The following is a 12,561-nucleotide window of genomic DNA, read 5'->3' as shown; positions in this document are numbered from 1 at the left end:
GTCTGGCCGCCCTATAAATTTACTAACTCAGCGTGGGGAAGGAGATGCAAAAACGACACCCCCAAGGCGCCACTCTTCCAGCATCCCTACAACTTCTTTCAAAGCTGGGCAAGGCTAGTTGACTGCAAGAGAAAAAAGAGGGTGCGGAGGGGACGCGACGCCCGGGCTGGCTGGAGAGGCCGCCGAGGCAGGCGCCGAGCGGCCCTTTTGTCCTGCAGAGGGAGCTCCAGCCCCAAATTTCCCGGCTCCCTCCCCCGGCCCGACCACCCCTCTGTCCGGCCTGGAGCCGGAATCCCGGCTGGGCCGGTGCAACTACCCGAACCCCCGGTGCCGGGACCTCAGAAAGCTGCCCTTTCAGGGCACTTCGGCAAAACCCACTGGGATGCCAAGACGCACATGCCGCCCAGAGCCCCAACGGGCAATGTGGGCTGGGCAAAGTCACCAAGGGGAAAGGATGTGCACCCCTGGATTCCCCGCTCCTGCATACCCGCCCCAACTCACTGCCACCCCACATCCCTGCATCTATATAAGGAGTCTGGGGATCAATGTGGTTGGAAGGGGGCCCGAAGCGGAGCTTGCACAGCCCCTTATGTAAGACTGAGAAAGCCTCGATTGTGCCTATAGAAGAATGGGGGAGGGAGGCGTCCAGATCCTTCTCCGAGTCTTTCTGCTGCGTCATCAGAGAAGACCCCAAGGCCCCGCGGTTGCTCCAGTGGACCGGGGAGTTGGGCCCCGTTTCCCAGCTCGTTGTAGGCAATCTTGCCCCCTTTCCCACCTGTCTCCTCTGCCCTTTCTCTCGGGCGCCCCAGGTACTTCTCCAACCTTCTCTTCTCCAGCGGCGCCCCCAGCCCGGCCACTCCAGCTTCTCCTCCGCCGTCCTCCGACTACAGGGCCCTGACTCGCCTTGCTTCTCCTCCGCTGATTCGGGCGACTCTTCAAACATGGGGGGATGAGGGTGTAAAACAACAAAAAACGAAAAGCACCAAACAGATCCCTCCGGGGGCAGACAGGCAGGTTATAGTCAAAGTGGCAACAGCTCATTTATTTAGCCAAAAATAGATACTTTCTTGTACAATTTGGTTCACACATATGTACATTTTTCTGTATATACAAAAAAAGTCAAACACGCTTATTCTCACTGAAACTCCACCACCCCCCAAATCAACCGAACAAACAAACCTCACGAACTCAGCTAATGTGGGGGTACAGAAACCACCGGGGGAGGACCGGGGGGAGATTTGTTTTATTTCTTTTTCTTTTTTTGTTTCGTTTTCTTTTTAGGTATTCATACACGGACATGCTTACAAGTCATAACTATACAGAGCGATTTGGTTTTTACAATTATTACAACGATTTAAAAAAATTTTTTTTTAAAAAAGAACTAGGATGAGGAGAGAGCCGATAAGACCAGAGCGGCGTCCAGGTGGTTCTGGGGCCTGCAAGAGAGAGGCAGTGGTAGCAAAGGAAGTGAGTTAGGGGCACCGACGCTGCCTAGCATTGGGAGACCCAACCTGGGGCTGAGGCCGGGGGAAGGGAGACGTCTCAATGTGCAATGAGGTCCAGCTGTAGATGCTGGTCTTCCGTTTTAACTATAAGGTTGGGCGGGAGGCGTCAAGACCCGAGGTGCACTGCTGGAAGGTGGTGGACCTTCACGGAGCCACCGCCCGCTCCGAGGTCCACTGGGCCCCGCCCGGGTGTCTGGACTGGGACTCTCGAGCCATCTCTGGGCTCGTGGCGACGACGGAGGAGTATGTTTCGTCCCCTTTTAGAAGCTCGTCCTAGCTGCGTTCCCCCGGGGGCAGAAGCCCGAGTTTCCTCCGCATTCTTCCCTGCCCCCGACTGCCAGTCCCAACACCCCACCCCAGCTCGGGGTCTCTTACCGCCTGGGCACGGGCTGGAAAGCTGTCTTGAGTAACTTTTTCTCCACTTCCAAGGCACTACAACGATCTACGGGAAGCGGGAGAAAAAGGAAGGGCTTTAGATCGCTCCATTCTGGCGCCCAGGACCGCGGGAGCGGAGTGGTAAGCGCCCTGCGCCCCCCGGGACCTGCCCGGGCGCGACCCCCAAACTCGCCCCCTCCCTCCGTATCCTGGGCTCCGCAGTCACCTGTTCCGCCCTCGGGCTCCGCCGGCCGAGCGAAGGCGGCGGCGGCGGCCGGGTGGCCCGCGGCTCCGGGAAGTCCCAGCAGGTGTGGAGGGGCCGAGCCCAGCAGGGAGAGCGGGTGCGGGTGCGGGCGTGGGCCGGGCGGCGGGCCTGGGAACGGCCGGTTGGTCCAAGCGGAGAACTTGCCCAGCGGCGCCGAGACGAGTCTCTGAGCCGCGGCGGCGGCGGCCGGAGAGAGCTGCAGGGCTGGGGGCGCGACGGCTGCGCCGGGGGGAGAACCCCCCGCGCCCGGAGGCGAGCGGCGCGGGTTGTCCGGGCTTGTGGCGGTCTCGGCCAGGGACCAGATCTTGGGTTTTTGCAGGGCCGAGGCGGGCGCTGGTGCGGGAGCGCAGGGGTCCAGGCCTGCTGAGGGCGAGGGCGGTGATGGCGGAGTCGCGGCCACCGGCGGTGGCACTGGGGCCAGACTCAGGACAGGCAGTGGACGCTCCTCCAAGCCCTCGGAACTGTCGTCGGAGTCGCTATTCTTGGAGTCTGAGGTGGGTTCCAGGCCGAGGTCGCCGTCCCTGTGCGCCGCGCCAGGCAGGGCCAGCTCAGGCCCCGCGGCCGCGCCGTCTAAGTTCTCCAAATCGATCTCCTCGTCCTCCTCGTCGTCAGCCAGGCCCTCGCCCCCGGTGTCCTCCTCCTCCCCCCCGAGTTCCTCCTCCTCCAGCTCCAGTTCGCGTTTGCTGTCTTCTTCATCCTCCTCCTCGTCTTCCTCCTCTCGTTCGCTCCCGTAAGCGTTGCCCTCCTCGTCCGTGCGGCTGCGGGGCGCCCAAGTCATCTTGTTCTCTTTTTTGAGGCGCCGGCGCGCGTTGGCGAACCAGGTGGACACCTGGGTGAGGGTCATCTTGGTGATGATGGCCAGCATGATCTTCTCGCCCTTGGTGGGGTAGGGGTTCTTGCGGTGCTCGTTCAGCCAGGCCTTCAGCGTGCTAGTGCTCTCCCGGGTGGCGTTCTTGGGACGGGACGGGTCCCCGAACTGGTACTGGCCGTATGGGTAGAAGGCGGGGTGCGGGTGAGGAAACGCGGTGGCCGCGGCCGGATGCTGCACCCCCGGGCTGTCCTTCAGCTCATACTGCGTGCCCTGTACGCACAGGGAGAAGGAAGGGACACGCGCGAAGGGAGCGTGGATGAGCGCTGGCCATCGCCGCCTCCACCCTCCCGGCCCAGGCCCCTCTAGTCTACTCCCGCGCGTACACCTCGTACGGCGCCCCAGCTCCAACCTCCCCGCTGCGGCTCCCCGGCCACTTACCAGCTGCGGGAAGATGGGCAGCTCGGCCGCGTAGGGCAGGAAGGCGCCGTAGCCTTGGGCGGCTGCGGCTGCCGCTGCCGCCGCGGCGTAGGGCGCCCCGTACACGGACGAGAGTACGTTGGACAGGGACCCCGAGGCAGCCAGCTCTGAGGCTCCGGCTCCCGGGCCGCCCCGTGCCCCAGCGGTGCCACCGCCGGCGGCGGCCCCCGGGCGCTCGGGTGGGTAGAGCGGGCGGATGTACTGGTATCCGAGCTGGGGGAAGGACATGGTGGCCCGCGGGGCACGGACGGAGAGGGGGCCCGGCCCCTGGGGCCGCCCAGCTCAGCGCCGCCCGCGGGCTGCGGCGCGCATCGGGGGCTGGGCCGGGCTGGGGCCGCGCTGCCTCCCGCGCTGCGCTGCGCTCGGCGTTTGCCTATTGATCTGCTCCGCGGCGGCGGCGGCGGCGGCGGAGGCAAGGAGCCAGGTCAGGTCCGAACAGATTGGCGGAGATTCCCGGGGCTCCGGGCTCTGATTGACATTTCTACGGGCCCGCAAGCCCCTCCTCTCTGCGCCGCGCTCCCTCCTCTCGGCAGCCGGAGCTGCCTCTGCCCGCGCCTCGCTCCTCACTGCCCTCCTCTCCCCGAGCTGTGTCGCGCCTCGCTTCCCTCGCCCTCCTCTAGTTTTCACTCCCCCTCCTCGCCCTTCCTCTCCCCTCCCCTTTCTGCGCTCCTCTCCCCCCCCCCCACCAACCCCCAGGATCGCTTCCGCTCCTTCGGGCTCTTTCACTTTCCTGGATGCTATGAAACTCTCGTCTTTCTCTTCTCTTTCCCTCTCTCACTACTCCTTTCTCTCCCCTCTCTGTTCCCTTCACTCTTTCTTTTCTTTTTAAAACCTATTTCTCTCTACTCACACTACACTCCCCGCACCCCCATCCCCGGCCTCTGCGCCCCGGGCTAAGGCGGCCTAAAGTTGTGGACACTTGGGGTGTCGAGCGGGGGGTGCGTGTCCGTATCTGTGTCTGTGTGTCCGTCCCCACCCTCACCCCCCTCCCTCGCCCTTCCCCAAATCTCGGGTCTGACGTCGCGCCCTCTTATTCGACTTTTCCTTGCGTCTCCTTCGCGAGTCACCAATCGCCTGGGCGCCCTGCAGGCGAGGCCGCCCACCCCCGCGGATACTGCGCGCAGGGCGGGGCGGGGCGGGGGCGGGAGCCCGGGCTCTGCCAGTCCCTTCCCGCCCCCTCTGGCCCGCGGCGGGAGGAGGGGGGACGAGAGGCGCCGGGACCGGGGTTAGTACGGGGTCAGCTCGCCCCTCCCGCTTCCCGCCTCTCGGTACCTCTCCCCCCGCCCCGGCGCGCGGGGCCTGGGTCGGGACCAGACCTTGGACCAGGCGCTGGGGCTTTACTCTGCCCGGGTCCGTTTTCCAGCTCGCACCTCTGGACTCCTGGCCACTCTCAGGCGTAGGGAGGGAGCTTGAAGAGTGCGCGAGGGATCGGGGGTGCGTTCTAAGGGAGTCTTCAAGGACCGTCTCTATGCCCAGGGAGGCGAAGCAGCCCCCTGCTCAAGAGGCAAATCCTGCAGTTAACCACGTTAACGCCGCACGGGTTTCAGGGTGCAGAATCCCGTCTTAGAAATGGCGGGGGTAGGGGTGGTGCCGAAGGGTGGACGCCCCGGGAATCCTGGGGAGCGACGTCAGGAAAGTGGAGGCTGCCCGTGCCCTAAGCTGGCGTGGGATGGGGGAGGAGCAGGGAGCCGGGTGGCGGAGGCTCCAGGAACTTTCGGGGAGCGCTTGGAGAAGTTTGTATATTGGAATTTTCGGTCCGTAGAGATTCTTCGTTTCACTACCCCTTGTCCTGCTGCCGGGTCTCTGCGCCAACCTGTTTTCTTTGGGCAGGTATACTCCCTCCCGCTCGGGTGCGGATGGGAGGCAAGACTTTTAGTTTTATAGTGGGATATTTCCTAAACCAAACCTGAAATCCCAGTAGCCGGGCGCCCACCTTCACGGATTAGGGCGTGCAGCCTAGAGCAGGATTGAAATTCCCGGTATTGCGGCGGCTTCGGGCTAAACGCTTTAGGCCGCTGCGGCGACCTACGCACAGGCCAGGCCTGCAGCAGGAGCGCTCCGGGGACAGCACCCGGGGCGGTAACTGCCTTGGAGTTGCCAGTCCCGGCTCGGAGGCGGAAACTGGCCGCCGCGGGCTGATTGATAGAGGAATCGAATCCGAATTCCACCAGAGTGGAGGGATGGTAGAATCTTGGCCCCGGCTCTCTCTGGTCTCAGCAACAACAGGGAACCCCAGTGGGGAGTCCCGCGGGCACCCAGTTTTGACCCCACCCCACTTCCCCCCTCTTTCTACCAGACTTCGCACGGGTTGGCGGCTCCAGTAGGTGTGAAGGCCGAGAAAATTGGGGAGAACGCAAGGGAAAGTTTGGGGGCAGCTCGGTTTGGGGTTCGATTGGGGAAACTAAGGGGCGGCCTTCTCAAATTGGGTCAGACTGCTTTCCTAATCTCCTCCTCGCCTGCGTATGCTTGGTGCCGGGTGTTGGCCTTAACTGGAGTCCCCCCAGGAGAGGAGATATCAGGGGAAGCTCTGGCTTTGCAATGTTTTCCCGGCGCCTGATTTCGTTTTCAGTTAAACCTCTCAGCGAAGTGGCGCAGGGAATCCTGGGCTCACCTTCTCGCGAAAAATCTCAGGGTTACACAATTGAGAGTAACCTTATTGCCTGCAGCGTTTCCTAAGTGTCAGACCCGGAGCCTCGACGTCCCTGGAAACCTAGAGTTTGCACAGAGTAGTGGCGCCAGACCTGCGAGGAGACAAGAGCGAGATTCTGAGGCGGGGAAACTGGGGCTGCGCTGGGCCGCTATTTAACTCAGCTCTTCCAGAAGGAAAAGAGAGAACAATGAGCCCCGGAGATGATGCTTCTGTCCGCCTTAACCAGCTATCGACCTGGCTGTGTCGGGCTGCGGGAGGTGGGAAAGAGGCCAGGGAAGGGGCGAGGCTGTTCTCAATGACTTAGCCGGGCCGGGGCACCCGTGGCCCGGAAGGTGAACCTCTAACCCAGATAAGGACCCAAGAACCTCTATTATTTAGATACCTCCAAGCGCCCCAGGTCTCGAGCAGAATCGGTCTCTCCGCTACCCTAGTCTCCAGATAAGATCAGCCCTGCCATGGCCCGGGCGATCCGCGCCCCACGTCGTGACGCAGAGTCCTAGGCAGCCGAGCCCCGACGTGGCGCTGGCTCCCCAACTCCACCAGGCTGGTGGAGCCCGGCTCCGAACTGAACTCACGGGTCCAAGGACAGCCGAGCCTTTTCCAGGGATTTTTAATCCACGAGATGGGGTCAAAGTGACACACTCGCACAGGGAGGAAAAGCAGGTGCACGGGAAGTTGATTTGGGAAAGGCATGCGCGCAAAAACGCGCCGCGCGCAAACCCTTCTCCATCATCTCGCTTTCTTCCAGTGTTCCCAGAGCACAAAGCGCTTCGGAGGCTTGCTGTAGACGCTTTCTCAACGCGGCCCAGAGTGTGGGGAATGCAAGGGGGCGTCCATATCAATCGCTTAGCGCTCACAGCAGCGCTGCCCGGTCTTGCACTTGGAGCCGCGGCCCGACGTGTGCCCAGGGCCGGCGGCCCATCTGGCTCAGGGGCTGCGCTGCGTACTGTACACGAGCCGCGAGCCACCAGGCCCCCTTTCTGCCCCCTCCTTGCCCAGACCCACGGTGTCCACGCGTCCCCATCGGGGGGCGCCGCTGTAGCCCTAAGTTTACCCGCCGAGGCCCATCTTCTGTCCTTCCCTCCCAGGCCCGAAGTCCCCGGGCTGCAGTGAGGACCCGCGATCCCTCGGCTTCCTGCAGACGCCTTGGCGCACGCTCCCACCGCTCTCTCCCCCCGCGCTCGGGTTACAGGTTAATGAAATGCTCGTTTTCCTCAGTCATTTGTTTTGTTTTCCTGCAAAGTTCTGATAAGTAGCTAACCAACGAAGCTTGTAATTACAATCTTACAGAAACCGGGCCGATCTGTATATAAATCTCACCATCCAATTACAAGATGTAATAATTTTGCACTCAAGCTGGTAATGAGGTCTAATACTCGTGCATGCGATAATCCCCTCTGGATGCTGGCTTGATCAGATGTTGGCTTTGTAATTAGACGGGCAGAAAATCATTATTTCATGTTCAAATAGAAAATGAGGTTGGTGGGAAGTTAATTTCTCTCCGCTCTGTGAAGCGTAGACAAGAATTTAATGATTTAATTACAGTTGTAAGCCCTTTCCATGAGACTTAAATTGAGCTGAGAATATTTTTTTCTTTCTCTCTCTCTCCCTCTCTCTCTCTCTCTCTCTTCTGCGTTCTCTCTCTCTGCTATTAGCAGCCGCGTGGACGCCCGAGTGCGTGGCCTGGTGTCCGCACCGGGAGGGGTTTGTGTCTGACCAGGAATCCGGACCCCGAGTATCCCAGCAGGCGCGGGGCCGCGGCCTCCAGGGCCGCCCTATAACGGACTGCCTCTCCCCACCAGCCGCCAGGGCCTCGGAGCCTCTTCCTGGGTCCGGAGAAGCGACGGGGAAACTTTGGGAGAAACTTTGCCAACTTCGCTCTCGGCGAGGGAGAGGCTGCAATGCGCGGGGTGGGCCCCCAGCCAGGCGCGGGCACCCGGAGCGGAGCGGGCCGGGCCGCCCAAGGAGCCGCGCCAGGCCGGCTGGCCGGCCGGCCCCTCGCTCCCCCACTCCGCCCCTGCCTCTCCCCGACCTGGCCCGGGCCCTTGGGTCTCCAAGCAGCCGAGATGCGCAGCGCGCAGAACTGCCAGGATCGGGAAACCTGCCCCTCGGCGCGACTGACGTTATTTTGTTTTTACTTCTCCAGGATCATCCTTTTCCACCTGACTCGAGCAGTTTCACTCCCTCCCCCTCTTTTGTTTGTCTCTATCCGTCTGTCTTTCCCACTCTCCATATATTCGATTTCTAGGTCATGGCTTGTTCTTCTCTTTCCTTAATCCCCTCATTGGCCGTTTTCTTTTTTCCTCTGGACCACTTTTCAGTCCACTTTCCTCAATTTTGCTCCCTCCCTCTTCCCTTATTTATGGCTTTCCCCCCTCCCTCTGACTCTGCATCTCTTTCCCTCGCCCTCATTTCTTGTTCTTTCTTTTTTTTGGTCCCTTTCTTTCATCCTAATCTGTTTCCTTCCTTCGTCGATTTCTTGGTCTGCCTCTCAGGTTCTTTGCATGTATTTTCTCTGCTCTTCCTCTCCAGGATCCGTCCCCTCCCCCCCGTGGACCTGCCTTCCTGGCGGCGCCCCCTCCTCATCCATCTTGGGAGATGAATATGTCGCTTTATTGGATGCCGAGGCCAGAGCTGGGTGATGGGGCTCGGCCAGCCTAGCGCATTTTCTTCATGCATATTGACGAGATGGTAATGAGTGCGTTTGCATTGTTGCATGGAGGTGCTTCTTTTCCTGCCGCAGTTCGGAGCCGACGAGGGTGTCGCGGGCCCAAGAGTGCCCTCAGTGGGCACCCGGCCTGATGGCCGCATATGGCCCTCAGCGGGTTCACCGTGCTCAGGGCCGGGGAAGGAAGTAACCTCGCCGAGCGCCCGCTCGGGCCGCCGCCTCCTTGGACTTCTCCACAAAGGCTGGCCGCCCTCCTCTCATTAAAGCCTCATTACTGGAACCCCCGCTTGGCTCGCGACGGTCCCTCCGCGCCCCCCAGCCCAGGGGCCTCAGAATTCCCTCCCCTGATGTTTTGATGCCCGTGATGGAGCGCCACCAGGAAATTAGTGCCTGACAACATCGTCTAATGGCAATAAATTGTTTGCGATTCCGAATGACACGTCGCGGGATCAAACACAGCCGCATTGTGTACGGTGCCCTCGCTCACTACTCGTTAACTTGGAGGGTGCAGTGGCCGTTCTTGGTCAGGGAAGGTTGTGCGCAGGCCCCTGGCTGTCAGCTCCCGCCTGGACTCAGCCGACCTGGAGGTCCTAGCCGTTCTAGAGGGGCGTGTCCCTCCCAGAGAAGATCTGCAAAACTCAGGACCCAGGCACGCCTCTCCAAGAGGTGAAGGTTTCTGAAAGTCAGGAGCTCAGAGGGCGCAAACTCTGAGTTGAGCTCAGAGGGAACCGACGTACTCCTTGCTGGAAAATCAGAAGTGCATGAAGCCTCCTCCGTTCCAGACACGGTCGAGCCGAGAACCTCTGGACGTTACACTTTTGCATTAATCTCCCCATTCTCTTCCAACTTCGTACTGGGAAAGCTGAGAGCACTTGGTTTAGAAGCCAAAATGTCAAATCTGGCCTTGTCTGGAATTGTGTAATATCGCGTCCCCCAAACTTCAAGCCCACGGCTACCACCTCTATGATTATTTGCTTAATATTTTCCCTTACGTTGACTCACTTTAAATACTTAAATACATGCTTTTGGAAAAAACCTTGATACTACTACTGTGACTGGAGAAGTGGCTGTTACTCACCATAAAAGGGAATTGTACAAGATAAACACAACCAACCAACGTTAATACAGGTTAGCTATGTTGCTTGCCTGGGAATGACTTCTAGAGGTCCAACTGTGTGCGTGTGTGTGTGTGTGTGTGTGTGTGTGTGTGTGTGTATTAGCAAGTGTTGAGAGTGTCAAATACAAATCTTTCTGGAAGAAATGAGAGAACTGAAAAGGGAATGTTTCTCACTATTCAATAATGTTAATTAATTCTTTGTCTCCACACTATCTAAAATTATGTTGAGGACCCTAAAAGTTGCAGTGGTTTAGGGTTTACCAATGTCTATTGAAGAGTATGTAAAAAATTCAAGATAAAAATTCAAGATAAAAATTCAAGATAAAAAAATACATGTTGAGTTATTATTATTTACCCAATAACCGTGTTAAACGTGTTCGCACAGTATCACATTTAATTCTCACAGTAGACCTACAAGGGAGAGACTAGCTTAGGGTGGCCATGTATGATTGTGCTGGATGCTCACTGAACAAGGGAACCCAGCTGAGGAGCTAAGAGGGTCTGAAGTTCAGTGCTTGTGCGCTCATCAAACTGAGTACCTCAGCTCAGGGCTGCACTCAAGGAAAAGCGTATTTCTCTAATTTGCACAAAGTTGGGGTATGACCTAGCTCTTCTCTGAGGCTTAGAGAGCTTGACCAAGCCCAGACTGGAGCGCCATCTGATATTCATCCTTCTAGGAGGAAGACCAGGGTCTTTTGGGGATGGGGGGAGGTGGTGCTGGGAGGCTCAGAGCGGGATACTGGAAGACTAGTCCCTGGTTTGACCAAAGGTAAAGGCAACGAGACTGCTGGGTTTTCCCTTCCCCTTGATCCTCACACTTCATGCAAATATTTGGAGAGAACTTGAGTAAAAATACAGCGGGTCAAGGGCCCATTTTCCCTGCTAGCAGCCAGGCTGGGGTAGGGGGAGAAGATATCCTGGTTTGCTTGACCTAACTATGGGCGTTTAGACCTGTTCCTTGCCTTTTTTGGTTCAGTTTACCTGCATGAGTTTATAGACCAGAGTTCTGCTTTGTTGCCATCCCTACTGTTAGACCAGTGTCCTTATAAGAAGAGGAGACAAGACACAGAGATAGACACAGAAGGGAACAAGGTGATGTGAAGACGGAGGCAAAGATTGGATTGATGCATCTATAGGCCAAGGAATGCCAAGAATTGCTGACAATCACCAGAAGCTAGAAAGAGGCAAGAAAGAATTCTCCCCTAGGGCCTTCAGAGAGAGCATAGCCCTGTCAATACCTTGATTTCAGACATCTAGTCTTCAGAACCATAAATTTCTGTTGTTTCAAGCCATCTAGTTGGTGGTAATTTGTTACAGAAGCAGCCCTAGGAAACTAATGTATGGAGTGATGTGATGGGGTGAGAGAGCACAATCACAAACCTGTGGGGAGATGATGTTTTAGCTAAGATGGAGCCAGTCATGAAATTCTGGGGGGCAAGTGTATTTTAAAGCTGCTCGGTCCAATACAGTAGCTGCTAGCCACATGTGGCCATGAAACACTTGAAATGCAGCTGGTCCAAATTGAGATAAGCTGAAAGAGTAAAACACCACCAGATATCAAAGACTTAGTATGAAAAGAAAAGAATGTAAAATATCTCATTCATTTTAAAATATTAATTGCAAATTGAAATGATAATATTTTGGATAGATCGAGTTAAAGAAAGAATATTATGAAAAGTAATTTCACCTGCTTCTTTTTACCTTTCTAAATGTGGGCAGTAGAAAATTTCAAATTACATTTGTGGCTCACATTATATTTCTATCGCATGGTGTTGTTCTAAAGGGAAGGAACAGCATGTGCAAAGGCCCTGTGGCAGGGAAGGAGCTTCATGTGTTCAGTACTTCTATACTCAGCCTGCATGTTGATATTTATTTGGTGATGTTGCTAAACCTGGGGAGCTGATCCAAGAAGCCCTATTGAACTTAGAAAGAATAAAATATATGTCTTCGTTCCTTCTTCTCAGTGGAAGGAGAGGTCATGAAATTCAGCCCTTCAGCCTGAATGGCACCTCCTTTCTCCTTTCCAACTCTCTTAGGCACAAACTCTGCCCAACCATTCTGCTCAGTACGTCCATCTCACTCTCTCCCTATGCTTGCTTTTTTTAAAAAAAAATTAATTAATTAATTAATTTTTGGCTGCATTGGGTCTTCGTTGCTCCACGTGGGCTTTCTCTAGTTGCGACGAGCGGGGGCTACTCTTCATTGCGGTGCGCGGGCTTCTCACTGCGGTGGCTTCTCTTGTTGCAGAGCATGGGCTCTAGGCGCGTGGGCTTCAGTAGTTGTGGCACGCAGACTCGATAGTTGTGGCTTGTGGGCTCTAGAGCGCAGCAGGCTCAGTAGTTGTGGCGCACAGGCTTAGTTGTTCCACGGCATGTGGGATCTTCCTGGACCAGGGCTTGAACCCGTGTCCCCTGTATTGGCAGGCGGATTCTTAACCACTGTGCCACCAGGGAAGTCCTCTCTATGCTTGTTAAGGTGAAGGACTTGGAATGAGGTCTAGCTCCATAAGTCTCCTTATCTGCTGATGGCTGGCGCCAAGGCCATGGTATGACGGTACAGAGCAGAGACCACCCTCCTCAAACCCACAGCTTGCAAAGTGAACTTCAAAGACCATGTTAGTCCATTTATTAAACTAGAATTTTGTTCTTCCAAGACTACAGGTGGGCTGGCTGTCTACTTTTGTAAAGTTTTAT

General features: G+C 57.1%; 1 protein-coding gene across 2 annotated transcripts; it reads right to left on the bottom strand.

Annotated features, from left to right (window-relative positions):
* Positions 1-1,021: 1,021 nt before the first annotated feature.
* Positions 1,022-4,000, bottom strand: IRX3 (iroquois homeobox 3). 2 transcript variants are annotated; one of them, XM_079907766.1, is made up of 4 exons: positions 3,395-4,000; positions 2,093-3,226; positions 1,881-1,947; positions 1,022-1,436 (listed from the first exon to the last, which is right to left on the bottom strand). In XM_079907766.1, exons 1-4 carry the CDS (start codon positions 3,659-3,661, stop codon positions 1,345-1,347), a joined length of 1,560 nt encoding a protein of 519 aa, XP_079763892.1. In that variant the 5' UTR covers positions 3,662-4,000; the 3' UTR covers positions 1,022-1,344. The 2 variants fall into 2 exon arrangements, with proteins under 2 accessions (XP_079763892.1, XP_079763891.1); XM_079907765.1 differs by having other exon boundaries at positions 2,107-3,226.
* Positions 4,001-12,561: the final 8,561 nt, after the last annotated feature.

Source organism: Stenella coeruleoalba (genome assembly GCF_951394435.1).
Source record: "Stenella coeruleoalba genome assembly, chromosome: 20".
Taxonomy (NCBI): domain Eukaryota; kingdom Metazoa; phylum Chordata; class Mammalia; order Artiodactyla; family Delphinidae; genus Stenella; species Stenella coeruleoalba.
Note: the sequence above shows the minus strand (reverse complement) of the source record. Positions and strands in the feature narration are given on the sequence as shown.

What these genes read in the sequence shown, in the direction of transcription:
- IRX3 (XM_079907766.1), bottom strand. Translation starts at nt 3,661, where the DNA reads ATGTCCTTCCCCCAGCTCGGATACCAGTACATCCGCCCGCTCTACCCA. An exon ending in TGCCCATCTTCCCGCAGCTG is followed by an intron (nt 3,227 to 3,394) that starts GTAAGTGGCCGG and finishes CTGTGCGTACAG; the next exon opens with GGCACGCAGTATGAGCTGAA. An exon ending in GAACAGGTGACTGCGGAGCC is followed by an intron (nt 1,948 to 2,092) that starts CAGGATACGGAG and finishes CGCTTCCCGTAG; the next exon opens with ATCGTTGTAGTGCCTTGGAA.